At 41.0% G+C, this 27,552-nt stretch overlaps 2 protein-coding genes and 1 non-coding gene across 8 annotated transcripts in view; 1 reads left to right on the plus strand and 2 right to left on the minus strand.

Moving 5' to 3' along the window:
- The window catches only part of LOC140202257 (parkin coregulated gene protein-like), a 253,430-nt gene extending 236,555 nt beyond the window's left edge, over positions 1-16,875 (minus strand). Inside the window, exon 1 of the mRNA XM_072267134.1 lies at positions 16,629-16,875. Within this exon, the coding sequence (XP_072123235.1) occupies positions 16,629-16,745 (117 nt within the window). The 5' untranslated portion in view covers positions 16,746-16,875. The remainder of the gene's footprint in view (positions 1-16,628) is intronic.
- A 961-nt stretch (positions 16,876-17,836) lies between these two features.
- Positions 17,837-27,552, plus strand: part of prkn (parkin RBR E3 ubiquitin protein ligase) — a 1,184,373-nt gene continuing 1,174,657 nt past the window's right edge. For all 6 annotated transcript variants that reach the window (XM_072265746.1, XM_072265747.1, XM_072265749.1 and 3 more), the window contains exon 1: positions 17,837-17,976. In XM_072265746.1, the coding sequence (XP_072121847.1) occupies positions 17,970-17,976 (7 nt within the window). In that variant the 5' untranslated portion in view covers positions 17,837-17,969. The remainder of the gene's footprint in view (positions 17,977-27,552) is intronic.
- trnad-guc (transfer RNA aspartic acid (anticodon GUC)) lies at positions 18,220-18,291 on the minus strand. The gene has a single exon. It is a non-coding gene; the product is annotated as a tRNA-Asp (tRNA).

The raw sequence follows: 27,552 nt of genomic DNA on the forward strand, positions 1-27,552 counted from the left end.
AATTTAATAGTGCTGGGGATTTAAGTAGTGTCAGCTGAGTATTATTAATGGCTGCTAATTTTAGATTTCATATTAATATTTTACTGTGAAGCTTTCAATTGGTTTAGTTTAATTCTTAGATTATCTGACTGGTAATGTAATGGGTTAAATTATTATTTTAATAATTACTTCATTTCTGCCTATGAATACCAATATCTGCTCATGGTATGACATGAAAATTCATACATTTGGGTAGGATACCATCATAATTTTCATCAGTATAAGATGTTTACTGCTTACTAGACAAGTAATAGGTAGAGAGCATGAGAAATTCATCTTTATTATCACAATGTTTATAGCTCCCTGCTGGAAATTTGACATCTAATTTAGATGTTTTCCCTTCCTCCTAGGGTGATATCTGAGAATTATCTTTTCTTTTGTACTTAAGCTTCAGCCTTATTGTAATTCTTAAATGAATCAATGCTTATTTTCACCTTCTTGAAATTTTTAAATTTAGAGATACAGTATGGCAACAGGTCTTTCTGACTCAACGAGCTTGCCCTGCCCAATTACACCCATGTGACCAATTAACCTACTAACCTGTACGTCTTTGGAAAGTGAGAGGAAACTGAAGCACCCAGAGGAAATGCATGTGGTCACAATGAGTACATACAAACTCCTTACAGATAGTGGCAGGAATTGAATTCTGGTCACTGGCACAGTAATAGTGTTTTTGCTAACTGCTACACTAAAATATAAAGATGTTAACATTATTACCCTCAGAAATGCAACGATAGAGTTTATTTGGTCTTTTAAAGTTTTATAGAAGAGCACAACTCATCTCATAGGCACTTATTTTCCATTGGCTGTCATCTTCCTCAGGGCTTATTGAACTATTTTTCCCCTTCACTAAATTGTCATTGCTAAGTTGCAGCAGACATTTCTCAGTTAAATGAAATTCCACAGAAATTCTAAGTAAGATAATGAGGAGGAAAGATATAAAATGATTCTCTAGTCTAAAATTACCCTTGCTAATTGCAAATGCCGCCATTAAAACTCCTTCAATTCAGTTCCAATAGCCATGGTGCTCTGGAACAAACTTCACTGAAATAGTTTCTACTTTCTGTCATTATATTGGTAAATGTACTTTAACTCAGAATGCTCTTCTGATGGATTGTCAGATTATATAAATAGAAAAACAAAAACTGAGCCAAATAATAACAGATGATGATGGCTAGTTCTGATACTGACAGCACGAAAGTGCTTCCTAAAGTTGGAGAATTCCATATTGAGTGCCAATGCTTTTTTTTTGCTGGTGGGGAGAGGGGGAATGATTGCTTGCTGCCACTTATGTGCAGGGGGGAAGCTGGGGGGGCACTCTGGGGTGCTAACATTCTTTGGGGCACTCCTCGCATTTCAAGATGTATATTGTAAACATTTCTCTGACATTAAGTTGCACCTTTGATGCTTGAAATCTGCTCAGATGGATTAGGAGTTGATCCTCAAACTTGTCATGGGCCTTGCTATAACAGTGTGGGAAGTCATCGACAGAAAGATCAGAGTGGAAGTATAAAGGTAAATTGAACTGGAAGCTCAGGGTCAAACCATTTCAGTGTTCACAATGCAGTCTTCTTCACATCAGAAAAACTAAATGCGGATTGTGTGTTTGCTTCATGAAACACCTATATCCATTCCACTGGACTGATCCTGAACTTTCATTTTCCTGCTACTTTACTTAATGCAGCCAAGGCCGGTTGCAAAAGGAGGAAGTTTGGGCATGGGGCTAGTAACCTTATCTCGTTAAAACCCAAAGCTACGGAGGTGACAATAGAAGCTCCAAAGACCTCATCTCTGGGAGAAGGAGGATGCACCAAGAAGATGGGCTACACCAGGGGATAACTTGAAAGATGGCCCAGGATGGAGGACACTGGCGATCTGCTGCAGTGGCCTATGCCCCAGTAAGAGTGATGGGTTTAAGTAAGTACTCTTTGCAGTTATAACTTCTGCCTTCCTCTTCTATCACCTTGTACTGATCTCCCTGCCATCAGTTCATCCTCACAGCTGGAGGTCACTCTGCAAGAAATGTTATCAGCATACTTACTCATGCCTTAAAACATCTGGTTTGTACTGAAGCCTTTATGTTGGCACTTACTCTTTAGACTGTTTAAACAACGATGGATAGCACTGAACACTACCTAAAGAGCCTCTGGAACAACTAGAAGAAATGAATTAGCATCCAGCATGTATGTACTTGATAAACCCTTTAAGTGCTATGGTTCTTATGCCTATCAGGTGTTGAATGCGAGTTCGGTGATGCGATTAATGGAAAGCATGACTACTGACACACAGCAAATTAACTTAAATTGAATGCAGGGAAACATTTTTTATTACTGATGGTTAGACTGCTGAAATTAGTTGAGTTTTTGCTTTACTAATAGCATTTATAAATGCTACTATGTGGTACAGAGTCTAACAGCCCAGAAAGGTCTTAATCCGCATTGTATTAGCTGACCTCAACAACATATTTTAGCTCTGTGCTCACTGGACAATAAAGCAGAAACAATGACCTCATTTGCCTTGTGATTCCCAATTACTGGAAAAAGTTTTATTTCAACATCAGGGAAGTACTTGTGGTAGCTATGATAATCAAAAAGATTTCCATTCATCATCACCTGAAGACATCCATTCAGTTTGGCAAGGTACTGGATAAGTTACTATATCTGCTGGCTCCAGAGGAAATGCAGTAGTCATTCAGGCAGAAGTGCTTGCACAGCAAAGATTCACTACATAGTGATAGTGCTCTGATCACTATGGTCAGTGCCCATTTAGTCATTTATCATCTATTAGTTCCTGCAGAATGCTATGTTTTAAAGCTATTTAAGTCCTCTTAAGTGGATTCTATGTTAATCTGGGGAAAATGTGCAGTAGACTGAAAATTGGACCTGAGGCACAGGTTCAACCATAATCTGAGTGAATGTCGACAAAAGCTCAAGGAGCTGAACGGCCTTCTCCTATTTCTATGTTCTTTTGGATATTAGAAACTGCAGTCGGGGAAAACAAAGGCATTGAAAACATTAAGAAAGATTTTGAATGACTTATATAAATTTGTTGGAATAATTGCTGAAATGCAAGGTAGTATACATTACAAGTTAGCTGTTAACGTGTATCAAAGGGAGAAACATTTAACCTCAAAAATATCAATGTTACAGATACCGCTGACATTGCTAAACACCATATACTGATTCTTGTTTAATACATGCAAACTAAATAAACTCTGTAGAGTTTTTTTTGAAAACTTTCATGCTTTGGATAAACATATTTGACTGTTGGTTTACACGTATTTGCATTAAATAAAGAAAGTGTCCCTATTTTTAATTCATGGCTTAATTTTAAAAGTTTTTGGCCATCAGAATCAGGTTTGTGTCATGAAATTTGTTAACTTAGAAGCAGCAGTATAAGGCAATACACAAAAAAAAAATTACAGTAAGTATATATGTATATTAAATAGTTAAATTAAAAATAGTGGAAAAACAGAAAAAATAAAAAAGTGAGGTAATGTTCATGGGTTCAACGTACATTCAGAAATCGGATGGTACAGGGGAAGAAGCTGTTCCTGAATCATTGAGTGTGTGCCTTCAGGCTTCTGTACCGCCTTCCTGACAGTAACAATGAAAAGAGGGCATGTCCTGGGTGATGGGGGTCCTTAGTAATGGATGCTGTCTTTCTGAAGCACCGCTGTTTGAAGATGTCTTGGATACTATGGAGGCTAGTACCCATGATGGAGCTGACTAATTTCACAACTTTCTGTAGCTTCTTTTGATCCTGTGCGGTAGCCACACCTCCTAAATTTAAAAGAATGCATTTAAGAATCTATTTTATTAAATTTAGGCTATTTTGCTTCTCTCGCCTAGCTATTTATATTTTACAATATGCACAGTTTAGATATTTTAACTCCCATTTTTGTTTAAGTGGACTGACCTGTGCTAAATTCAGTCTATTGTGTAGTCTTGCACTGTTCTAAGCTCCATACCATTGACCTAGAAGCTGATGATGAACTGTAACAAGGCTTTGCAGTGAATTGGTCTCAGCAGTCACTGAGGTTTTACTTCGGGCATGCTCTTGGCAGCTCCAGATACGAACCGAGGTTCAGTGAAGACTTGCCTTCTGTCAATGTTTGTTAAGTGAAGACATTTAAAAACTTCATTTGATTATGTTAAGCAATTACATTTGTTTACGTATACTTTTCTTCTTGTTAAACTCCAGAACTCCTCATTTAAGTTAATGAGAGTTCCAATCCAATACCGGAGAAGGATTCACAGGCAACACATAATATTCGCGTTATCCTGGACAGGGCCACATAATTACAGGATACATCTGTACACTCAACATTTCCATTCAGAACCATCTACCAGCCAGGTCGATTTGATTAATATTTGGAGCTATATGCTTCTTGCGCCTCCTATCTTTGTATTTTATATTTCATTTATTAAAAATACTTTCTTCATTCTGTTTTAGGCTTCACCCTATTACTTTCTCTTCATTGTGTCCCATCTGCTTTGCATATTTTCCTCCTTAATCTCCATTTTCCTTCATTTCCTCCACTGCACCCTACTCTCCCCTTTAATCTTTGCTTTACTGTACCTTCTATTCCCTTTCACATCCACATTACTCCCCAACTCTTTGCTCTACCTTCTCCTTATCTGGTCTCCGCCTTTGCACCTGTCTGATATCCTGAAGTTAACAATTGGTCTGAACTCAATATAACTTAATGATTTTATGAAACATGTTTAAATTGTTTTACCATTTTATTCACATCTCCTCCTACTCAATCATTTGATTAAAGGAATCATAACTACGCTGCTGTAGCAATTAGAACTAAAATTAGCACAGTTTTTCATCATTCAGGGACAACTAATTGTGTTCAGTAAACTAATTCTCCACAAAGTTCTGTCCACTATGCATTGCTTTTATTGTTTAGTGCCGCATGTAGTGCACTTTGGCTGCAATCCTCCAGTTGGTTCTAAATTTTTGGTTTGCCCTTCTACATACCCCGTTGAACCAGATTCTTTCCTTTCATTTGATTGTCAAAGTTGAACTGGTTCCAAATACAACAAAGTAGAACAGGTAACTCGCTTATTATTGTCACATGTACTGAAATACAGTGAAAATACTTTGTATGTATTGCCGTCCTGACTGATGGTCCTATACATAGGTACAAATAGAAAAGAAAATTGCTAGGCACGAGGTTATAGATTGCGATTGTGTATATCGATACTGATGCTCCACAGTACTTCATGGATTCCTCGTTTTAAGTCTATTTCACTTAACAAGATTATAGCACCACACATGACCGATGCATTCATTGTGAAGACTGAGCATTACTTTCACAGGGTCTGTGTAATCATTACTCTAACTAGTGCAATAAGGAACATGGTGAATGCAGCAGGCCAGGCAGCATCTCTAGGAAGAGGTACAGTCGACGTTTCAGGCCGAGACCCTTCGTCAGGACTAACTGAAGGAAGAATTAGTAAGAGATTTGAAAGTGGGAGGGGGAGGGGGAGATCTATCCTGTCTTCTCCTATCATTTTGGATCTACATCCCTCCCCCTCCTGTCTTCTCCTATCATTTTGGATCTAACCTAATGGCATGAACATTGACTTCTCTAACTTCCGCTAATGCCCCACCTCCCCCTCATACCCCATCCGTTATTTATTTTTATACACACATTCTTTCTCTCACTCTCCTTTTTCTCCCTCTGACTATACCCCTTGCCCATCCTCTATGTTTCTCCCTCCCCTTGTCTTTCTCCCTGGGGCCTCCTGTCCCATGATCCTCTCATATCCCTTTTGCCAATCACCTGTCCAGCTCTTGGCTCCATCCCTCCCCCTCCTATCTTCTCCTATCATTTTGGATCTCCCCCTCCCCCTCCCACTTTCAAATCTCTTACTAACTCTTCTTTCAGTTAGTCCTGACGAAGGGTCTCGGCCTGAAACGTCGGCTGTACCTCTTCCTAGAGATGCTGCCTGGCCTGCTGCGTTCACCAGCAACTTTGATGTGTGTTGCTTGAATTTCCAGCATCTGCAGAATTCCTGTTGTTTGCAATAAGGAACATGCGCACTTACAATTGTTAAATTGACAATAATGAGGTCAATTGTTTACCACTCATCTTGGTTTGGTAGCTACCCACCACAGAGCCCCAATCTGAGCAGCTATGCCCTTTCAGCTGGTTTGACTAGTTGTAATCCCCCATGCCATTCTCGATGAAGGACACTGAACTTCCTCGGTCAGAGTACATTCTGTGCCTCTGCTACTTTCAATACTTGTACGAGGTGTCATTCAATATGGATGAGCACTGATTAATCAGCTGCAGGAATGGTAATCAGAAAGATTTCCTTCACCCAAGCTATCAAACATCATAAGATCTGAAGTTAATATTAAGGACTCCCACATGCCTATGCAACTCTGTATTAATACCTCTCATAGGTATAGCTTGTGGCATACAGGAAGAGAGGCAGGTGGGATCCCCCTGGACAGTGAAGCAGTACTTGAGAAAGAACTGCTAAAACTGCTCAATGGGTATGAAGGGGGAAACGCTAACACTATTGGACTCATACTTTGCACAAAGGAAGATGGATGTGGTCAATCATGCCAATATCAGAAAACGCTATAAGGGTTAGTATGCTAGCTATCCTTACCTGCTTCATTAACGTAGGATGATAGTAAACAAATGATTTTCAAGTTTGCTCAAAATGTAAAACCCACAAGTGAGAACGAGTATTGAGGAGGATTTGAAGAGGTTTCAAAGGGATAAAATGAGCTGACTGACAGAGAACATGGCAGATATAACCCAATGTGGAAAAATGAAGTAATTTTCTTCAGCATAAAAAATCAAAATTATCTTTAATTGTGACACAATACGAAATACTGACATTCCAAGTAACCAAGGTGCCCCTGTACCAAGTCACCAAAGGCTAGCATGTAGTACAGTAAGTAATTAAGGCAGCAAATGGAATTTCAGACTTTATTATAAGGATCTGAGTACAATTAAATAGGGTTCCGTGAGATTAATTCTATATTTTTTAAACCAAAAGATACAAGTCATTGATCTACACTTGTATTTAGATCATGTCATCTCAAATTTAAAACAGCAAAACTACAAAACATATTGAATCAGTGATAACACAAGAAAAAAATCACTTCAGTTGTTGCAACTCAGAATTAAAACTACAGGAGATACAGAGCAGGTCAGGCTGCATCTATGGAGAGAGAAAAAGAATTAAAATACCAGGCTAATGAACATTGCACAGAACTGACAGAAGTTGGAGATACATTAGGTTTTAAGATGTAGAGCAAGGGTGGAGGGGGATATGCAAATAGGGTGAGGGTGAATGCAGGAGAAATTAAATAATAATTTAATGCAGGGGAAATTGAATAATAATTATCCAGACAAAATAGGAAAAGAGAAGGGACAAAAGATAGTCCAGAGAAAACTGTTGAAATTAATTTTGGATTTAGAAAGCTGTAGGAAGACAGTCATGTCCTTAATCAGAAGGCTAGCTGCTAATACTTGTAATTGTGAAAAGCTTCAAAAGAACAGTATTAAAGGCGAAGAGCAGAGATTAGAATGGGACTAGGATAGTGGGTTCGAGTCTCAAGACGTTTAGGCTCATGCTTGTGAACTAAATGAAGAAATTCTGTAAAGTTCTCTCACTGTGGAGAGCCTGAAGAGGAGCAATCTCAGAATATTACATTGAAAGATGTATAAATAAATTGCTATTTCAAAGAGAAAGCACGCTCGAGCCCTTATGCTCAACCAAAGAGATTAAAGGGCATATATGGATCCTTAGAAGCTGATATGTCATCTAGGATTTGTGTTAGTGCTGCAGCTATGCATCAATTTTATAAACAATTTAGATGATGGAGTAGACAGCTACATATTCAAGTTTGTTAATAACAAAACGAGGCCATTATGCAAAGCATTATCAATATACACGGAAATAATGATCAGCTCAGAGTAAAATAGAGAAATTTATCTCAATGTGAGCATGTGCAAGTTCAATTCAATGATGGAATGTTAAAACAGGAAGACCAAAGACATTCCAAGAATCAACTGTAGAGATTATTTAAATGTCTATTACAAGTATGGATTATAATAAAAAACATTAACAAAATGATAGTATTTAAATCTTGATAACTGGAATTCAGGTGGTAGTAGTTGTGTGCTAGCAGTCGTGCAGTAGTCTGTTAGACAGCCCAAAATACCTTCACAAGGATTATGGAGGAAATACAGTGTAGATTTATCAGAATGAAACCAGGACTCCAAGAAGTTAATTACAGAAACCAGTTCTGTATTCCCTGTAAGTTAGAAGGCTTAAAAGGTAACATAGTTACAGTTAAAGATGCTTAAGGGATAACCAGAAAAGTTTAAAACTAAATGGTAATGTTTTGAAAGTCCCCATAGAAAGAGATTAAGAAACATATATATGTTAAGAACAACATACACAAAATGCTGGAGGAACTTCAGTAAATTGGGCAGCATATATGGAAATGTATATACATTTGACGTTTCGGGTCAAGACCCTTCTTCAGGAGTGGAAAGGAAGGGGAAAGACAAAAAAATAAAGAAAAAGCTGGGGGCAGGGGAAGGAAGATTAGCTGGACGACAATAGGTTGAAGCCAAGTGGGTGAGAAAGGTAAAGGGCTGGAGGAGCAGTTTGACAGGAGAGGAGAATGGAGCATGGGAAAAAGAAGGTGGGGCACCAGGGGCAGGTGAGGAGAAGCGGTAAGGGGCCAGAGTGGGGAATAGATAAAGATGAAGGGGGGGGGGATTTTGTTTTTTAACGAGAAGGAGAAATCAACATTCATGCCATCAGGTTGGAAGCTAACCAGACAGAATAGGTGGTGTTCCTCCTCCACTCATCATGGCAAAAGAGGGAATGGGGATAGGAATTAAAATGGTTGGCCACCAGGAAGTTCTGCTCTTAGCAAATGGGGTGGAGGTATTCAACAAAGTGGTTCCTCAAATTGTGTTGGGTTTCACCAATGTAATGCATTAGGAGCACTGGATACAATAGATGACAGCCCCAACAGATTCACAGGTGAAGTATTGTTTCACCTTGAAGGATCTTTTGGGGCCTTGAATGGAGGTAAGGGAGGAGGCAAGTATTGCATTTTGGTCATTTGCAGGAGTATGTACCAGGATAGAGATTAGTGGGAATATCCCAGCTTTTTGTTCATATAAATATGTATTATAACCAAGCATTTTGATCAATTTAACTAAGAATTTTTATTTGTGAATCAAATGTTCCTTTTTTCCAAAAAAAGGGGAAATTGTAAGGCACAAAAAAACTAAAAATTCAAAAACTGAAATATCAGTAGTTCAAAAATATTCATCCCCCTTTGCTCAGTACTTGAATCACCTCTTACAGCTATCGCAGCCAGTACAAACACAAGAAAATCTGCAGAAGCTGGAAATCCAAAGTGACACACACAAAACTCTGGAGGAACTCAGCAGGCCAGGCAGCATCTATGGAAAAGAACAAACAGTCGATGTGTTGGGCCTAGACCTTTCATCAGGACTGGAAAGGGAGAGGAGTCATAATGAGAACATGTAGGGAGGGGAGGAAGCAGTACAAGTTGTCAGGTGATAGGTGAAACCAGGAGAGGAGGAAGGGTGAAGTAAAGAGCTGGGAAGTTAATTGGTGGAAGAGATACAGGGCTGGAGAAGGGAGAATCTGATAGGAGAGGACAGAAGACCATGGGGAAAAAGGAAGGGGAAGGAGCACCAGAGGGAGGTGATGGTCAGGTAAGAAGAGAAGGTGTGAGAGGGAAACACGATTGTGGAGTGGTGAAGTTGGGGGGGGGGAGAGTAATTACTGGAAGTTCGAGAAATTGATGTTTGTGCCATCAGGTTGGAGGCTACCCAGATGGAACATAAGGTATTGCAGCTTCAAGCTGAGCGTGGCCTTATAGTGACTGCAGAAGAGGCCGTGGACTGACATGTCAGAATGGGAACGGGAAGTAGAATTGAAATGGGTGGCCACCTGGGAAACCTCGCTTTCTGAGGCTAATGGAGTAAAGGTGCTCATCGAAGCGATCTCCCAATCTACGTCCAGTATACTGATATACAGGAAGCTGCACTGGGAGTACCGGAAACAGTAAATGACCCCAACAGACCCAAAGGTGAAGTGTCACCTCATCTGATTGGATGGTTTGGAGCCATGAATGGTAGTGAGGGAGGAGACGTAGGGGCAGGTGTCGCATTTGTCCCGCTTGGAAGGATAAGTGCCAGGAAGGAGATCAAGAGGGAGTAATATCCTTGCAGGTAGTTTTGCTAGCATGGTTCGGGAGGCTTTTAATTAATTTGCAAGGGGGATGGGACTCAGAGCGATAGAGCAGTGGAACAAGTGCATGGAGTAAAGCCAGATCTAGCATATAGACAGGCTTTGAGGAAAGAGAAGCAGAATAAACGGCGTAAAGGTAGTAAGGTAGAAGGGCAGAAGGGCTAAGGTGTATGTACTTCAATGTAAGAAGCATCAGGAACAAAGTTGATGAACTGAGAGCTTGGATACATACATGGAATTATGATGTAGTGGCCATTACAGAGAGTTGGCTGGCACCAGGGCAGGAATGGATTCTCAATATTCCTGGATCTCAGTGCTTTAAAAGGGATAGAGAGGGGGGAAAAGGGGAGGAGTGGTGGCATTACTGGTCAGGGATACTATTATAGCTACAGAAAGGGTGGGTAATGTAGCAGGATGCTCTTTTGCGTCAGTATGGGTGGAAGTCAGGAACAGGAAGGGAGCAGTTACTCCAATGGGAGTATTCTATAGGCCCCCTGGTAGCAACAGAGATACCGAGGAGCAGATTGGGAGGCAGATTTTGGAAAGGTGTGAAAATAACAGGGTTGTTATCATGGGTGGCTTTAACTTCCCTAATATTGATTGGCACCTGATTAGGTCCAATAGTTTAGACGGGGCAGAGTTTGTTAAGTGTGTCCAGGACGGATTCCTGTCACAGTATGTTGACAGGCCGACTAGGGAGAATGCCATACCAGATCTAGTATTAGGTAACGATCCGGGTGAGGTCACAGATCTCTCAGTGGGTGAGCATCTGGGGGACAGTGACCACTGCTCCCTGGCCCTTAACATTATCATGGAAAAGGATAGAATCGGAGAGGACAGGAAAATTTTTAATTGGGCAAGGGCACATTATGAGGCTATAAGGCTGGAACTTGCGGGTGTGAATTGGGATGATGCTTTTGCAGGGAAATGTACTATGGACATGTGGTCGATGTTTAGAGATCTCTTGCAGAATGTTAGGGATAAATTTGTCCCGGTGAGGAAGATAAAGAATGGTAGGGTGAAGGAACCATGGGTGACAAGTGAGGAGGAAAATCTAGTCAGGTGGAAGAAGGCAGCATACATGAGATTTAGGAAGCAAGGATCAGATGGGTCTATTGAAGAATATAGGGTAGCAAGAAAGGAGCTTAAGAAGCGGGTATGAGAAGGCCTTGGCAAGTAGGGTAAAGGAAAACCCCAAGGCATTCTTCAATTATGTGAAGAACAAAAGGATGACAGGAGTGAAGGTAGGACCGATTAGAGATAAAGGTGGGAAGATGTGCCTGGAGGCTGTGAAAGTGAGCGAGGCCCTCAATGAATACTTCTATTCGGTATTCACCAATGAGAGGGAACTTGATGTCGGTGAGGACAATATAAGTGAGGTTGATATTCTGGAGCATGTTGATATTAAGGGAGAGGAGGTATTGGAGTTGATAAAATACATTAGGACTGATAAGTCCCCGGAGCCTGACGGAATATTCCCCAGGCTGCTCCACGAGGCAAGGGAAGAGATTGCTGAGCCTCCGGCTAGGATCTTTATGTCCTTGTTGTCCACTGGAATGGTACCAGAGGATTGGAAGGAGGCGTATGTTGTCCCCTTGTTCAAAAAAGGTAGTAGGGATAGTTCGGGTAATTATAGACCAGTGAGCCTTATGTCTGTGGTGGGAAAACTGTTGGAAAAGATTCTTAGAAATAGGATCTATGGACATTTAGAGAAACATGGTCTGATCAGGGAGAGTCAGCATAGCTTTGTGAAGGGCAGATTGCGTCTAACAAGCCTGATAGAGTTCTTTGAGGAGGTGACCAGGCGTATAGATGAGGGTAGTGCAGTGGATGTGATCTATATGGATTTTAGTAAGGCATTTGACAAGGTTCCACATGATAGGCTTATTCAGAAAGTCAGAAGGCATGGGATCCAGGGAAGTTTGGACAGGTGGGTTCAGAATTGGCTTGCCTCCAGAAAGCAAAGGGTCGTGTTGGAGGGAGTATATTCGGATTGGAGGGTTGTGACTAGTGGTGTCTCACAAGGATTGGTTCTGGGACCACTACTTTTCGTGATTTTTATTAACGACCTGGATGTGAGGGTAGAAGTGTGGGTTGTCAAGTTTGCAGACAACGCAAAAGTTGGTGGTGTTGTGGATAGCGTAGAGGATTGTCAAAGATTGCAAAGAGACATTAATAGGATGCAGAAGTGGCCTGAGAAGTGGCAGATGGAGTTCAACCTGGAGAAGTGTGAGGTGGTACACTTTGAAAGGACAAATTCCAAGGCAGAGTACAAAGTAAATGGCAGGATACTTGGTAGTGTGGAGGAGCAGAGGGATCTGGGGGTACATATCCACAGATCCCTGAAAGTTGACTCACAGGTAGATAGGGTAATTAAGAAAACTTATGGGGTGTTAGCCTTCATAAGTCGAGGGATAGAGTTTAAGAGTCTCGAGGGATAGAGTTTAAGAGTCACGAGGTAATGATGCAGGCTGTTTAAAACTCTGGTTAGGCCGCACTTGGAGTACTGTGTCCAGTTCTGGTCACCTCACTACAGGAAGGATGTGGAAGCACTGGAAAGGGTACAGAGGAGATTTATCAGGATGCTGCCTGGTTTCAAGAGCATGCATTATGATCAGAGGTTAAGGGAGCTAGGGCTTTACTCTTTGGAGAGGAGAATGAGAGGAGACATGATAGAGGTATACAAGTGTACAGGGTCTTTCTTTTTTTATGTACGTTAAATTTAAAATGGCTTCTTTGTTATGTTATACTGGGGAATGCTTCTTTGTTATGTTAAATGCTGAGAAAGTCTCTAGCTAGACATTTGCTTGGGTTATTAGAGATAGCAGGGTGCTATTAACCAATGGGTGGTCATGTATTGTTTTGTTTTCGGATACAATGCTGTATCATATGACTGGGAACGGGGTTTTTGGCGGGGAGTCAGAGGAGAGACGGGGAGGATGGTGGACGTGCGGAAAGGCTCCGGTTGATCACTCCGGGTGGTCCCGAGCAGTGAGTCGACAGGATTCGGGTGGTTGTCCGGAATCGATTGAGCTCCAACGGTTGCGCAGAAGAACTTGGACTTTGATAAGTGTTGGCGCTTTTTTTTCATTACTCCCTTTTCTGTATCGAATTTATATTAATGTCATAGACTTAGTAATATCTATAAATTGTACTTGGTAAAATGTACTGGGTGTGCTGGCTGATGGTTGATGTTTGGGATTGATTCAGGCAGCAACCGACTCTGTGGGAAGTGTTGAGGCAGGTGCTGGGTGGGATTTCCCCTAGTCATATAAGAGCCAATATAACTAAGCGTTACACAAGATATTAAGAGGAATAGATAGAGTGGACAGCCAGCGCCTCTTCCCCAGGGCACCACTGCTCAATACAAGAGAACATGGCTTTAAGGTAAGGGGTAGGAAGTTCAAGGGGGATATTAGAGGAAGGTTTTTTACTCAGAGAGTGGTTGGTGCGTGGAATGCACTGCCTGAGTCAGTGGTGGAGGCAGATACACTGGTGAAATTTGAGAGACTACTAGACAGGTATATGGAGGAATTTAAGGTGGGGGCTTATATGGGAGGCAGGGTTTAGGGGTCGGCACAACATTGTGGGCCTAAGGGTCTGTACTGTGCTGTACTATTCTATGTTCTATGAGTGATGAGTGGACATGGGAGTCTCGTAGGGAATGATCCTCGTGGAAAGCAGAATGTGGAGGTGGGGGAGGGAGATGCGCTTGGTGGTGTGATCCCATTGGAGATGGCAGAAGTTACAGAGTAGTATTTGCTAGTTATGGAAACGTGGGGTAGTAGATGAGGACGAAAGGAATCTTATGCCTGGGTTGGCGGCAGAAGGAGGGGTGAGGGCAGTTGCACACAAAATGGAAAAGATGTGGATATAGGCAGTGTTGACAGTGGAGAAAGGGAAGCCACTTTCTTTGAAGGAGGTGGACATTTCAGTTCTGAAATGAAACAGATGCGGCGGAGGCAGAGACGGAGGAACAGAGGAAAGAAAATGGTATAATAACCAGTAGTCTTTTTTGGACAAGTCTCTATTCACCTTGCAGAATGTGATGGAGCAAGATTTGCTCAAGCCTCCTTGCAAAATTGCTCAAGCTGTGCCTGGTTAGTTGGGGAATGGCTGTGGACAGCAATCTTTAGGTCTTGCCAAAGATGTTCGATTGAGTTAAGATCAGGACTCTGACTGGGCTACTCAAAGGCACCAATTTTCTTAATTTGAAGCCATTTCATGTTTGCTCTGGCAGTGTGTTTTGGGTCGCTGTCCTCCCAAGTTTAAGCTTTCTGGCAGATCCAGGATCTCTCTGTATTTAGTGGCATTCATCTTACTATCAATCCTGGCCAGATTTCCAGTTGTTGCTGCTGAAAATCATCCCTACATCATGATGCTATCTCAATCATATTTTATAGTAGGGGTGGTGTTACTTGATTGACGCGCAATATCGCAAACATAGCGCAAAAAAAAAAACCAAATCCTTGCCCGTAAAGACTTTGCAAAGTGTCACTTAGAAAATACTATAAAGATGTGAAAGAAGGCCTTGTGGTCAGATGGGACTAAAGTGGAACTTCTTAGCCTCAACACTAGGCAGTACATAGGGCATAATTCTAATATTGTGCATCAATGCCTTAATGCTTACATAGATTTAAGATCCATCTGCAAATTTATTGAATGTAGAGACATCCAATGCCCCCATCCTTACCACTAGTATAAAGTGAACCATAGGAGACAAGGCAGCATCCTGGGGCACCATAACAGAAACTGGTATCAGATTGAGAAACTAGAGAGTCACTGATTGCAAAGAAGAAACAAAATCAGTAAATGAGAATATAAAGAAGAATAAAAGCAACAAGAACAACAGTGATTAATAGGCAGGAGGAGAGCAACATCTTAAATAAAATAAAAGACAGGTTGAGAGAATAGAGATGAAGTACAAATGTAGGAGAAATCTTAATGAACATGGAGAAATTATGAATGCTCAAGGTGGTAGAGGGAGATGGACTGATTGGGATAAAAAAAAACAGGTAAGCTTATCATCTGTAAGACATGCAGATACATTCCAGTGACAGGTGAAAGGTAAAGCAATGGATTGAGGGACAAAGTACAGGGTCAGCGAGTTCATTCGCTATGAACCATTGAAACATTTTTCTTCATGGACATCACACAGTCATTAACAATAAGGCTGAAAATAAGATAATGGAGCCAAATAAAGAAACCAGGATAGAAAGAAATTGGACTTTGCTTTGTCCTCCATTACATTTCCAGTTAGTTGTTTGACCATAGTATTGACAAACTGCTACCCTCACGGGCTAAAAATAATTATTGTGCTTTGTTTAGATGAAAGCATTCCTAATTATTATAGTGTTTTGTGGCTTCAGAAAAAAAACAGGCTTTTTTGCTGGTGTAAAATATATCAGCCATAAAGCAGCATTAATGTAAACTGTGAAGACATGCAGTGATATTTTGCCACCACCTTTCTGGATCATTTATTGTCTGTCCATTGTTCACCCAATATCCAGTTATGGGTGAGCCATAATTTCCTCCAGTTCAATACTGTGAAGACAATCTCAGTCACAAATTCCAGGCCCGTATGGATTTCAGATGCTCATTTGACCTTCATTTGCAGTACTTAGTTTAGCCTCATGTTTCCCTCTGTTTGATGTTATTAGTTCACAGGAATTACAAAATGTTCTTTTTGGAATAAGCATAATAGATTTCATTTTACATTAATTTATCTTTCCTCTCCGGAGGATCTCATGCTTTAGAAATGTCACTATCCAGCATCTCCCTGCAAACTTGGAATTGAACGTCAGGTTATTAAATCCAAGATAAGACTGATCTCATTACCAAATATCACCCAAACTTGCTAAAGCCTACCAAAACACTACTATTTGGCATAAGTTAATTCAAGGTAGACCAAAGATGAGATCCTCCATGTTCCCAAAAATCAGTTTAATTAATTAGTTTGATGTGCTGTCAGCACAAATGCATACAAATGGTGCACTGACGTATACCGACTGCTTGTTTAACATACAGCAGAAATGACCCAAAAAAAAGTAAATTTCTGAAACTTTGAGCAAAATGTTAAGTTTAGTTTGTTTATTGAACTGGGCATGGGACATATTGGTGCTTTGAAAGGGTACTATATTGATGCAAGTTATCAATATATGATAATAATGTGCAAATTTTGGTGTGTAGAGCCCTGACACAATTCACAGCTGAAATGCTGCTCAGATGATCATCCACATTCATAAAAATTAAGGTATGCCTACCTTAAGAGTGTAAGCTTTTGTGACTAAATTAATATTTACTTACAATGGAATTTTTCATCATGGCTTTCACTGTGAAACCTTCAGTTACTCTATGGTCCTTCTTGGGTCTCTGATACAGAGATTTTTGGCTGCTTTTTTCCAGTGCGTAGGCACCTGGCATTTTATCTCTTGCGACGATAGAGCAGGAAGAAACACCCGCACTCAAACAAATTTCGGCTGTTTCGACTTTCCTCCTGTGGTGGTACAGTAAAGCCAGAGCCGGCGGTCCTCTCGAAGGCTGGTCCCGTTGCTAAGAGAGATATTGTTAAACGATTACCGTCATTTCCGACGCGTCATGACACGACCAGCGAAATTTTGAACCCGGACTCCGGCACATCATTTTATTCTGGAAAATGGAATCCAAACTAATAGAGGAAGAGGAAAAACATTGCCATATTTGTTTTTTTATATACCCCTGAAAAGTTGAACCTACACTTCTCTCGCCCCCAACCATATACGTCCTCATTCGTGCGGTAACACCAATAGACAGGAACAGAAAAGTGGAGGATACAGCACAGCCTACCACAAGAAAAGCTCTCCCCACCATTAACATGGAGCGCTGCCACAAGAAAGCAGCATCCATCATCACGGACCTCCACCATCCAGGGTATGCTCTCCTCTCGCTACTCCCATCGAGGAGGTACAGAAGCCCCTGTGACCACATCACCAGGTTCAGGAACAGTTATTATCCTAAAACCACAAGGCTCCTGAACCAGCATGGATAGCTTCACTCACTGCAGTTTAACTGCAGTACAGACTCGCTTTCAAAGACTTTTTACAACTCATGTTCTCAGTACTATTTATTGTTTGCACAATTTGTTTTCTTTTGCACACGAGTTTTGTCAGACTTTACGTACAGCTTTCCCCCCATAAAACCTGTTGTATCTATTTTCTTGTAAATGCCTGCAAGAAAATTAATCTCATCTATATGGTGACATGCAGTACAGTACTTCGACAATAAGCTTTTTTTTCTTTGTTTTCTACAACACTCCCGGTTGCAGACTCTCCGTTTTTTAAAATTCCGATGAAGAGTCCTGAAACAGCAACTGTTTATTCCTCTCCAAAAACGCTACCCTGACCCGCTGAGTTCCTCCAGCAATTTGCGCGTGTTTCTCCGTTTAGAAACTTCCAGCGCCCTCATACCCGGCGTTACCGAGCCGCCGGTTACCGACCAACGGTCCGGGTTATGACTGCGCAGCCGCAGAACGCGCTGGCCCGCGGATTTGCCCCGACATGACGTCCGCTTGGTACGAAGTAGAATTCGCCTCCGCCCCTTGACAGGACTCGTCCCCCCTCCATCCCACAACTCCTCTGAAGTGAAGTTTTGAAGTCCCTCCGAAGTAAAATGATCGGTAGGTGACGACATGAAACGCACTTGTTTGTCCTGTTTTAAAATATGGACCACTGACTCACCCAGGGCCTGTCAAGACAGCAGACACTTGCATGTAGAACTTGGGAGAACGTAAAGCTTTTTTTAAAATTTAAAAAGTGGGATATAGAAAGGAAAAAAGAATCCCTGTTTTGTTTTAACAGTTTGTGTTTTGTTTTGAGTTTTATATTGTAATTTCAATTTACTTGTGATTTTAAAATACATCCTCCCCGGCGGGGAATCGAACCCCGGTCTCCCGCGTGACAGGCGGGGATACTTACCACTATACTACCGAGGAATGGATAGAGATTATCTTTTAGTCAACCAATGTAAACAATAGATTATCTAACTACCTTACTTAAATACAAATTTAATGTAACTTATTCCAGCCTTGTAATTGATAAGAAAATAAGTAGGTTTCTAAAACATTTGAATCATTATGGCTTTACTGCAATCTAAGTGTGTAAGGACTATATGTTAACACTCACAAAATTACTGTACCATAAGCAAGTACAAGTTTTCTCAGGCTTCCTGAAATTGGATACTAGTGTTCTTGATCTAAAGGTGGGGAAAGAGGTAGTGCTACACTTTTTATTGTCAAGTATGACGCAACTGCAGCACTGGCAGACTCCCTCAGTTTCGCAATTGAAGTTGCAAAGTCCAATGTTGGTGCAGACTAAAGCTGACAGCAGTATCTTCCTTAATGCAAAATAGAAACAGAAAATGCAGGTTAAAATGCAGGTCATATCTGTGGGGAGAGAAATAATTGATGTTTCAAGTCAGACGTGTCAGTCTTCCAAGGGAAACGTCGACTCTGCTTATCTTCCGACAAATGCGGCCAGACCTGCTGAATATCGCCCCATTTTCTGTTTTTATTTTATATTTGCAGATCTGCAGCCCATTTTCCCTTATACAGCATTTGCTGGGAAATTTGCCTGCCATACCCGGTGCAATAATTGTGACCCTATTGAAATTGATTGCGGTTAAGAGTTTGGTACATGTATGCATTGTGGCATGGAGGGACTCAGTCTCAAGTGGAACGATTATTGAAGAATCCCCATAATGCCCTTGATTGGCAGTGGGCCAGAGATATTTCTATTTACAGACTACTTCTTCGACTCGTGATACTGATTTATACAATGTAGCATACTTGGCACGGTCACATTACATGTATGCCTTTTTTTTTACATATCTGAGATCTATAAGAATAAAGAAAACAATTATTAAATGTTGATACTCATTTTGTGGAGGATAGTTGGGAATCTGAATGTGGTGGGTCAAAAGGTCTTCAGGCAAGGGTTGGAGGCAAGCTCTGCTCCTTCCCTGCTGGGTGCCATGCAGAATGAGATGCTTCTGTGCTGATTGACATGCTCGAAAGCCTGCAAGAAACAACAGAAGAGATACCCTCTGACAGTTAAGCTCTTTAATTAATGACACTGAAGAGTCATTCCTCAACCATACAAAATCTAAACTAGAATGCATAATTTTACATTATATACAGGAGATGAAGTATATGGGGACAAACACATTGGATTAAGAGATAAACAAGATGCAGGAAAGCAGATATATTTTCTTACAACTTCATAACTTACCAATTAATTTCTGAAGTAATTATACAGCATACTTGTAAAATTAAAATTTCATTACCAGAGGGATTGGCACTAATCATCACTTTTGATGCTGCTAAAATTTTACCCACTATTGAGTGCACCAGACCAAATTTTTTTGGCATCTTCAGTGAAGTAATATAGTAACTATGTTATGGGGCGGTGATCCAGGGACTAGGATTAACCTAGTGTTATATAATAGAACAATAAACATGAGATGCTAGAACACACATAAAATGCAGGAGGAACTCAGCAGGTCAGGCAGTATCATAGTCATAGTCATACTTTATTGATCCTGAGGGAAATTGGTTTTCGTTACACTTGCACCATAAATAATTAAATAGTAATAAAACCATAAATAGTTAAATAGTAATATGTAAATTATGCCAGGAAATAAGTCCAGGACCAGCCTATTGGCTCAGGGTGCCTGACCCTCCAAGGGAGGAGTTGTAAAGTTTGATGGCCACAGGCAGGAATGACCTCCTATGACGCTCTGTGTTGCATCTCGGTGGAATGAGTCACTGGCTGAATGTATCCCTGTGCCCAACCAGTACATTATGTAGTGGATGGGAGACATTGTCCAAGATGGCATGCAACTTGGACAGCATCCTCTTTTCAGACACCACCGTCAGAGAGTCCAGTTCCATCCCCACAACATCACTGGCCTTACGAATGAGTTTGTTGATTCTGTTGGTGTCTGCTACCCTTAGCCTGCTGCCCCAGCACACAATCATGATCACACTGGCCACCACAGACTCATAGAGCATCCTCAGCATCATCCGGCAGATGTTAAAGGACCTAAGTCTCCTCAGGAAATAGAGACGGCTCTGACCCTTCTTGTAGACAGCCTCAGTGTTCTTTGACCAGTTCAGTTTATTGTCAATTCGTATCCCCAGGTATCTGTAATCCTCCACTATGTGCACACTGACCCCCTGGATGGAAACAGGGGTCGCCAGTACCTTAGCTCTCCTCAGGTCTACCACCAGCTCCTTAGTCTCTTTCACATTAAGCTGAATAAAATGAATAAACAGTCGCTGTTTCGGGCTGAGACCCTTCTTCAGGACGGAGGATCTATATTGGTGAGCGTATACTGTGGACCCTAAGTTACCCAAACAGAAATAGAGGAGAATTGTGGAAAGAAGATGAATTTACCATGTATGCACATTTTGACCTTCATGAGTTGCTGTCAGACATAGAAGCATAGAAACATAGAAAATAGGTGCAGGAGTAGGCCATTCGGCCCTTCGAGCTTGCACCACCATTCGGTATGATCATGGCTGATCATCCAACTCAGAACCCTGTACCAGCCTTCCCTCCATACCCCTTGATCCCTTTAGCCATAAGGGCACTATCTAACTCCCTCTTAAATATAGCCAATGAACTGGCCTCAACTGTTTACTGTGGCAGAGAATTCCACAGATTTACCACTCTCTGTGTGAAGAAGTTTTTCCTAATCTCGGTCCTAAAAGGCTTCCCCTTTATCCTCAAACTGTGACTCCTCATTCTGGACTTCCCCAACATCGGAAACAATCTTCCTACACCTAGCCTGTCCAATCCCTTTAGGATTTTATACGTTTCAGTAAGATCCCCCCTCAATCTTCTAAATTCCAACGACTATAAGCCTAGTCGATCCAGTCTTTCATCATATGAAAGTCCTACCATCCCAAGAATCAATCTGGTGAACCTTCTTTGTACTCCCTCTATGGCAAGAATGTCTTTCCTCAGATTAGGGGACCAAAACTGCACACGATACTCCAGGTGTGGTCTCACCAAGGTCTTGTACAACTGCAGTAGTACCTCCCTGCTCCTGTACTCGAATCCTCTTGCTATGAATGCCAGCATACCATTCGCCTTTTTCACCGCCTGCTGTACCTGCATGCCCACTTTCAATGAGTGGCGTATAATGACACCCAGGTCTCGTTGCACCTCCCCTTTTCCTAATTGGCTACCATTCAGATAATAATCTGTTTTCCTATTCTTGCCACCAAAGTGGATAACCTCACATTTATCCACATTAAATTGCATCTGCCATGAATTTGTCCACTCACCTAATCTATCCAAGTCACCCTGCATCCTCTTAGCATCCTCCTCACAGCTAACACTGCCGCCCAGCTTCGTGTCATCCGCAAACTTGGAGATGCTGCATTTAATTCCCTTGTCTAAGTCATTAATATATATTGTAAACAACTGGGGTCCCAGCACTGAGCCTTGCGGTACCCCACTAGTCACTGCCTGCCATTCTGAAAAGGTCCCGTTTATTACAACTCTTTGCTTCCTGTCTGCCAGCCAGTTCTCTATCCACATCAATACCATGTGCTTTAAGTTTGAACACTAATCTCCTGTGTGGGACCTTGTCAAAAGCCTTCTGAAAATCCAAATATACCACATCCACTGGTTCTCCCCTATCCACTCTACTAGTTACATCCTCAAAAAATTCCCTGAGATTCGTCAGACATGATTTTCCTTTCACAAATCCATGCTGACTTTGTCCGATGATTTCACCGCTTTCCAAATTTGCTGTTATCACATCTTTAATAGCTGACTCTAGCATTTTCCCCACCACCGATGTTAGGCTAACCAGTCTATAATTCCCCGATTTCTCTCTCCCTCCTTTTTTAAAAAGCTGGGTTACATTAGCCACCCTTCAATCCTCAGGAACTAGTCCAGAATCTAAAGAGTTTTGGAAAATTATCACTAATGCATCCACTGTTTCTTGGGCTACTTCCTTAAGCACTCTGGGATGCAGACCATCTGGCCCTGGGGATTTATCTGCCTTTAATCCCTTCAATTTACCTAACACCACTTCCCTACTAACATGTATTTCCCTCAGTTCCTCCATCTCACTGGACCCTCTGTCTCCTACTATTTCCGGAAGATTATTTATGTCCTCCTTAGTGAAAACAGAACCAAAGTAGTTATTCAATTGGTCTGCCATGTCCTTGTCCCCCATAATCAATTCACCTGTTTCTGTCTGTAGGGGACCTACATTTGTCTTAACCAATCTTTTTCTTTTCACATATCTATAAAAGCTTTTACAGTCAGTTTTTATGTTCCCTGCCAGTTTTCTCTCATAATCTTTTTTCCCTTTCCTAATTAAGCCCTTTGTCCTCCTTTGCTGGACTCTGAATTTCTCCCAGTCCTCAAGTGAGCTGCTTTTTCTGGCTAATTTGTATGCTTCTTCTTTGGAATTGATACTATCCCTAATTTCCCTTGTCAGCCAGGGGTGCACTACCTTCCCTGATTTATTCTTTTGCCAAACTGGGATGAACAATTGTTGTAGTTCATCCATGCGATCTTTAAATGCTTGCCATTGCATATCCACCGTCAACCCCTTAAGTATCATTTGCCAGTCAATCTTAGCTAATTCACGTCTCATACCTTCAAAATTACCCTTCTTTAAGTTCAGAACCTTTGTTTCTGAATTAACTATGTCACTCTCCATCTTAATGAAGAATTCCACCATATTATGGTCACTCTTACCCAAGGGGCCTCTCAGGACAAGATTGCTAATTAACCCTTCCTCATTGCTCAGTACCCAGCCTAGAATAGCCTGCTCTCTAGTTGGTTCCTCGACATGTTAGTTCAAAAAACCATCCTGAATACATTCCAAGAAATCCTCTTCCTCAGAACCCTTACCAATTTGGTTCACCCAATCTATATGTTGATTGAAGTCACCCATTATAACTGCTGTTCCTTTATTGCACGTATTTCTAATTTCCTGTTTAATGCCATCCCCAACCTCACTACTACTGTTAGGTGGCCTGTACACAATTCCCGCCAGCGTTTTCTGCCCCTTAGTGTTATGCAGCTCTATCCATATCGATTCCACATCCTCCCGGCTAAAGCTACCTTGTGGGTTGTGTACTGAATGTAATGTGAGCGGTCATTCTGGGTAGATGACTTACAAGTATAATAAGCAGCAATATGTTTGTTCCTAATCTCTCTGTGCATTATTCACAGCCACCCAGCTTCCTGGTACCACAAACATAACAAATATAGAGGAATAAATGTGTAAAGGAAAGGAATTCATGATCTATGAGCAAAAGATTTTTTAAAATTTCGTTATGTCTCCAGCCCAATGAAGATGCAAGTCCTGCTTAATCTAGTTCTGAGTAATAAAATGGGCATGCTTTATGAAGTGTGAAACATGCTGCATTGGGAAACAATGTTTAACACAAGAGGTTCTGCAGATGCTGGAAATCCAAATTTATTCACACAAAATGCTGGTGGAACTGAACAGGTCAGGCAAAAAGAGTCGGAATTTCAGGCTGAGTCCCTTCATCAGAACTGGTAAGGAAGGGGAAAGAAGCACAAAAAAAGGTGGGGGTGGGGAAGGAGTACAAGCTGGAAGTGATAGATAAAGCCAGATGAATGGGAAGATAGGTGTGGGGGGGGGGGGTGGATGGATGAGGTGAGCCCAGGAGGAACATGTGCCTGTGGTAGTGAGTCTGGCTGTTAAAAAGTTAGAGAGCAACAGTGATCACAGGGGGAGCACAGAGAGTGTTTCACTGAACTCCCATCAAAAAGAAGATTCAAACTTCTTCATACCGCGAAGAGACTTCACAGTGGAGCAACAAATTATAAACATGAGATTTGCAGATACTGGAAATCCAGAGCAATGCACAAAATGATGGAGGAAGTCAGCAGGTCAGGAAGCATCTATGGAAAGGAATAAACAGGAGTGCAAGGTTGCAATATTATTAAGTTTAGGGTTGCTGAGATAAAAACTAAAAGGAATGGGAGGGGAAGAAGATAGTTAGAACACACATTCATTTACACAAAATAATCTGCAGATGCTGGGGTCAAAGCAACACTCACAACACGCTGGAGGAACTCAGCAGGTTGGCCAGCATCCGTGGAAAAGATCGGTCGACGTTTTGGGCCGGAACCCTTTGTCATTTACGTTTGTAAGATCAAGGCAGAGTATGTTCAGCAGTTCTACCTGCTCAGTTATCTGCATAGCAGTCACATAGGGTATATAAAATACAAACCCCATTTCCAGAAAAGTTGGGATATTTTCCAAAATGCAATAAAAACAAAAATCTGTGATATGTTAATTCACGTGAACCTTTATTTAACTGACAAAAGTACAAAGAAAAGAATTTCAATAGTTTTACTGACCAACTTAATTGCATTTTGTAAATATACACAAATTTAGAATTTGATGGCTGCAACACACTCAACAAAAGTTGGGACAGAGTTAAAATAGGATTGAAAAGTGCACAGAATATTCAAGTAACACCGGTTTGGAAGACTCCACATTAAGCAGGCTAATTGGTAGTAGGTGAGGTATCATGACTGGGTATAAAAGTAGCCTCTATCAAAGGCTCAGTCTTTGCAAGCAAGGATGGGTCGTGGCTCACCCCTTTGTGCCAAAATTTGTGAGTCAGTTCAAAAGGAACATTTCTCAACACAAGATTGCAGAGAATTTAGGTCTTTCAACGTCTACAGTACATAATATTGTGAAAAGATTCAGAGAATTCAGAGACATCTCAGTGCGTAAAGGGCAAGGTCAGAAACCACTGTTGAATGCGCATGATCTTCGAGCCCTCAGGCGGCATTGCCTAAGAAACCGTTATGCTACTGTGACAATTATAGCCACTTGGGCTCGGGAGTACTTTGGAAAACCATTGTCACTCAATACAGTCCGTCGCTGCATCCAGAAATGCAACTTGAAACTGTATTACGCAAAGAGGAAGCCATACATCAACTCTACGCAGAAACGCCAGTGAGTTCTCTGGGCCCGAGCTCATCTCAGATGGACCGAAAGACTATGGAACCGTGTGCTGTGGTCAGATGAGTCCACATTTCAGCTAGTTTTTGGAAAAAACGGGCATCGAGTTCTCCATGCCAAAGGTGAAAACATCCATCCAGATTGTTATCAGCGAAAGGTGCAAAAGCCAACATCTGTGATGGTATGGGGGTGCATCAGTGCCCACGGCATGGGTGAGTTGCATGTATGTGAAGGTACCATTGACTCTGAGGCATATATTAGGATTTAAGGGAGACATATGTTGCCATCAAGGCGACGTCTCTTCCCGGGACGTCCATGCTTATTTCAGCAGGACAATGCCAGACCATATTCTGCATGGGCTACAACAGCATGGCTTTGTAGACACAGAGTACGTGTGCATGACTGGCCTGCTGCTAGTCCAGATCTATCTCCTATTGAAAATGTATGGCGCATCATGAAGAGGAGAATCATACAACGGAGACCACGGACTGTTGAGCAGCTGAAGTCTTATATCAAGCAAGAATGGACAAAATTTCCAATTGCAAATCTACTACAATTAGTATCCTCAGTTCCAAAACGATTAAAAAGTTATTAAAAGGAAAGGTGATGTAATACAATGGTAAACATGCCTCTGTCCCAACTTTTGTTGAGTGTGTTGCAGCCATCAAATTCTAAATTTGTGTATGTTTACAAAATACAATTAAGTTGGTCAGTAAAACTATTGAAAATCTTTTCTTTGTACTTTTGTCAGTTAAATAAAGGTTCGCGTGAATTAACATATCACAGATTTTTGTTTTTATTGCATTTTGGAAAATATCCCAACTTTTCTGGAAATGGGGTTTGTATATGGAATTCAGTCTGAAATGTACTCAGAAACTGAACAAACACACCTACTAGGATTGAGACTTTCAGCAATTCACAGTTGTTTAAGAGGGAAATTTCTTTCCATTCCTGCAAAGTAAAATTGTAACACTCAAGTTCTCAACTTTCTTATTAGGAGAAACGATCTTTTACTATTCGTCCCTGTTCCCAGTTGTAGCTGTTACTACGTATGTTTTCATCTTTTATTGATCTTTGTTGTCAGGATCAGTGTTGGTTTCCATCATTTTGTTATAATTCATCATTTGGTGTGTTTGTTGTTCCTTACATCTTTAATCATCCCTAACTTTATTTTCTGATAAATAGGGCTCTTCCTTCTCTGGAGGGTAGATCAGTTCAATATCACATTAATTTATTTTTGATCAACCCCAATTATTTTTCTTTATTATTGAACAGATATTCTAGTTTATTCTGAACAGTCTCTACGTCACTACGCAGATGTCATCAGGCTCTGTCTTTCTTGCATAGTGCACTTAGCTTACATTGTATGAAGGTTCAATAACCTATTGAACTCCTCTAATGCAGCATGCTTATCTGATATCTGCTTTTATACGTGAAGTCAATTCACAGCTGATTCCCAATGCAATTTTACCCATTTCCTGTTTCTTGATTTTTTGCATAGGTCATCTTTTGCCTTAGTTAAATACTCGTCAGTGCTGAAACCAAAAACAAAAGCGGCAGATGCTGAAAATGTACGTGCTGCTACCATTAGGCAGGAGGTACAGGATCCTTAAGTCTTATGCCACCAGGTTCAAGAACAGTTATTACCCTTCAGCCATCAAGCTCCTGAACCAATATGAATAACTTCACTCACCTCAACTCTGAACTGATTCCACAACCTACAGACTCACTGTCAAGGACTCTGCAATACATGTTCTCAGTATTATTTTTTTGTTTGCACAATTTGTTCTCTTTTGCACATTGATTGTTTTTCAGTCTTTGTTTATGTATAGTTTTCATAAATTCTATTGTATTTCTTTATTTTCCTGTAAATCCCTGCAAGAAAATGAATCTCAAGGCAGTATATGGTGACATATATGTACTTTGATGATCAATTTACTTGGACCTTGACTTTAAAAATCTGAAGAAAATGCTGTAGAAGCCTTACTCTTCAATTATCATCTGTTGAGCTGCTGACTCAATTGCTAAGTTACTCCATCTGTTAGGTTTTAAGGTCTTTGGCCTGCAGTACTGTGCAAAAGTCTTAGGCACATGTAAAAAAAATCCTCCACAGGGCTCTGTGGAGTCTATACCATCTGTTGCAGAACACTTTTTTTTGGTGAAGATAGTTCTTTATGACCTTGGCTTTGGGATCATTGTCTTGCTGCAGAATGAAGTT

Source organism: Mobula birostris, chromosome 8, assembly GCF_030028105.1.
Source record: "Mobula birostris isolate sMobBir1 chromosome 8, sMobBir1.hap1, whole genome shotgun sequence".
In the NCBI taxonomy this organism is placed as follows: domain Eukaryota; kingdom Metazoa; phylum Chordata; class Chondrichthyes; order Myliobatiformes; family Myliobatidae; genus Mobula; species Mobula birostris.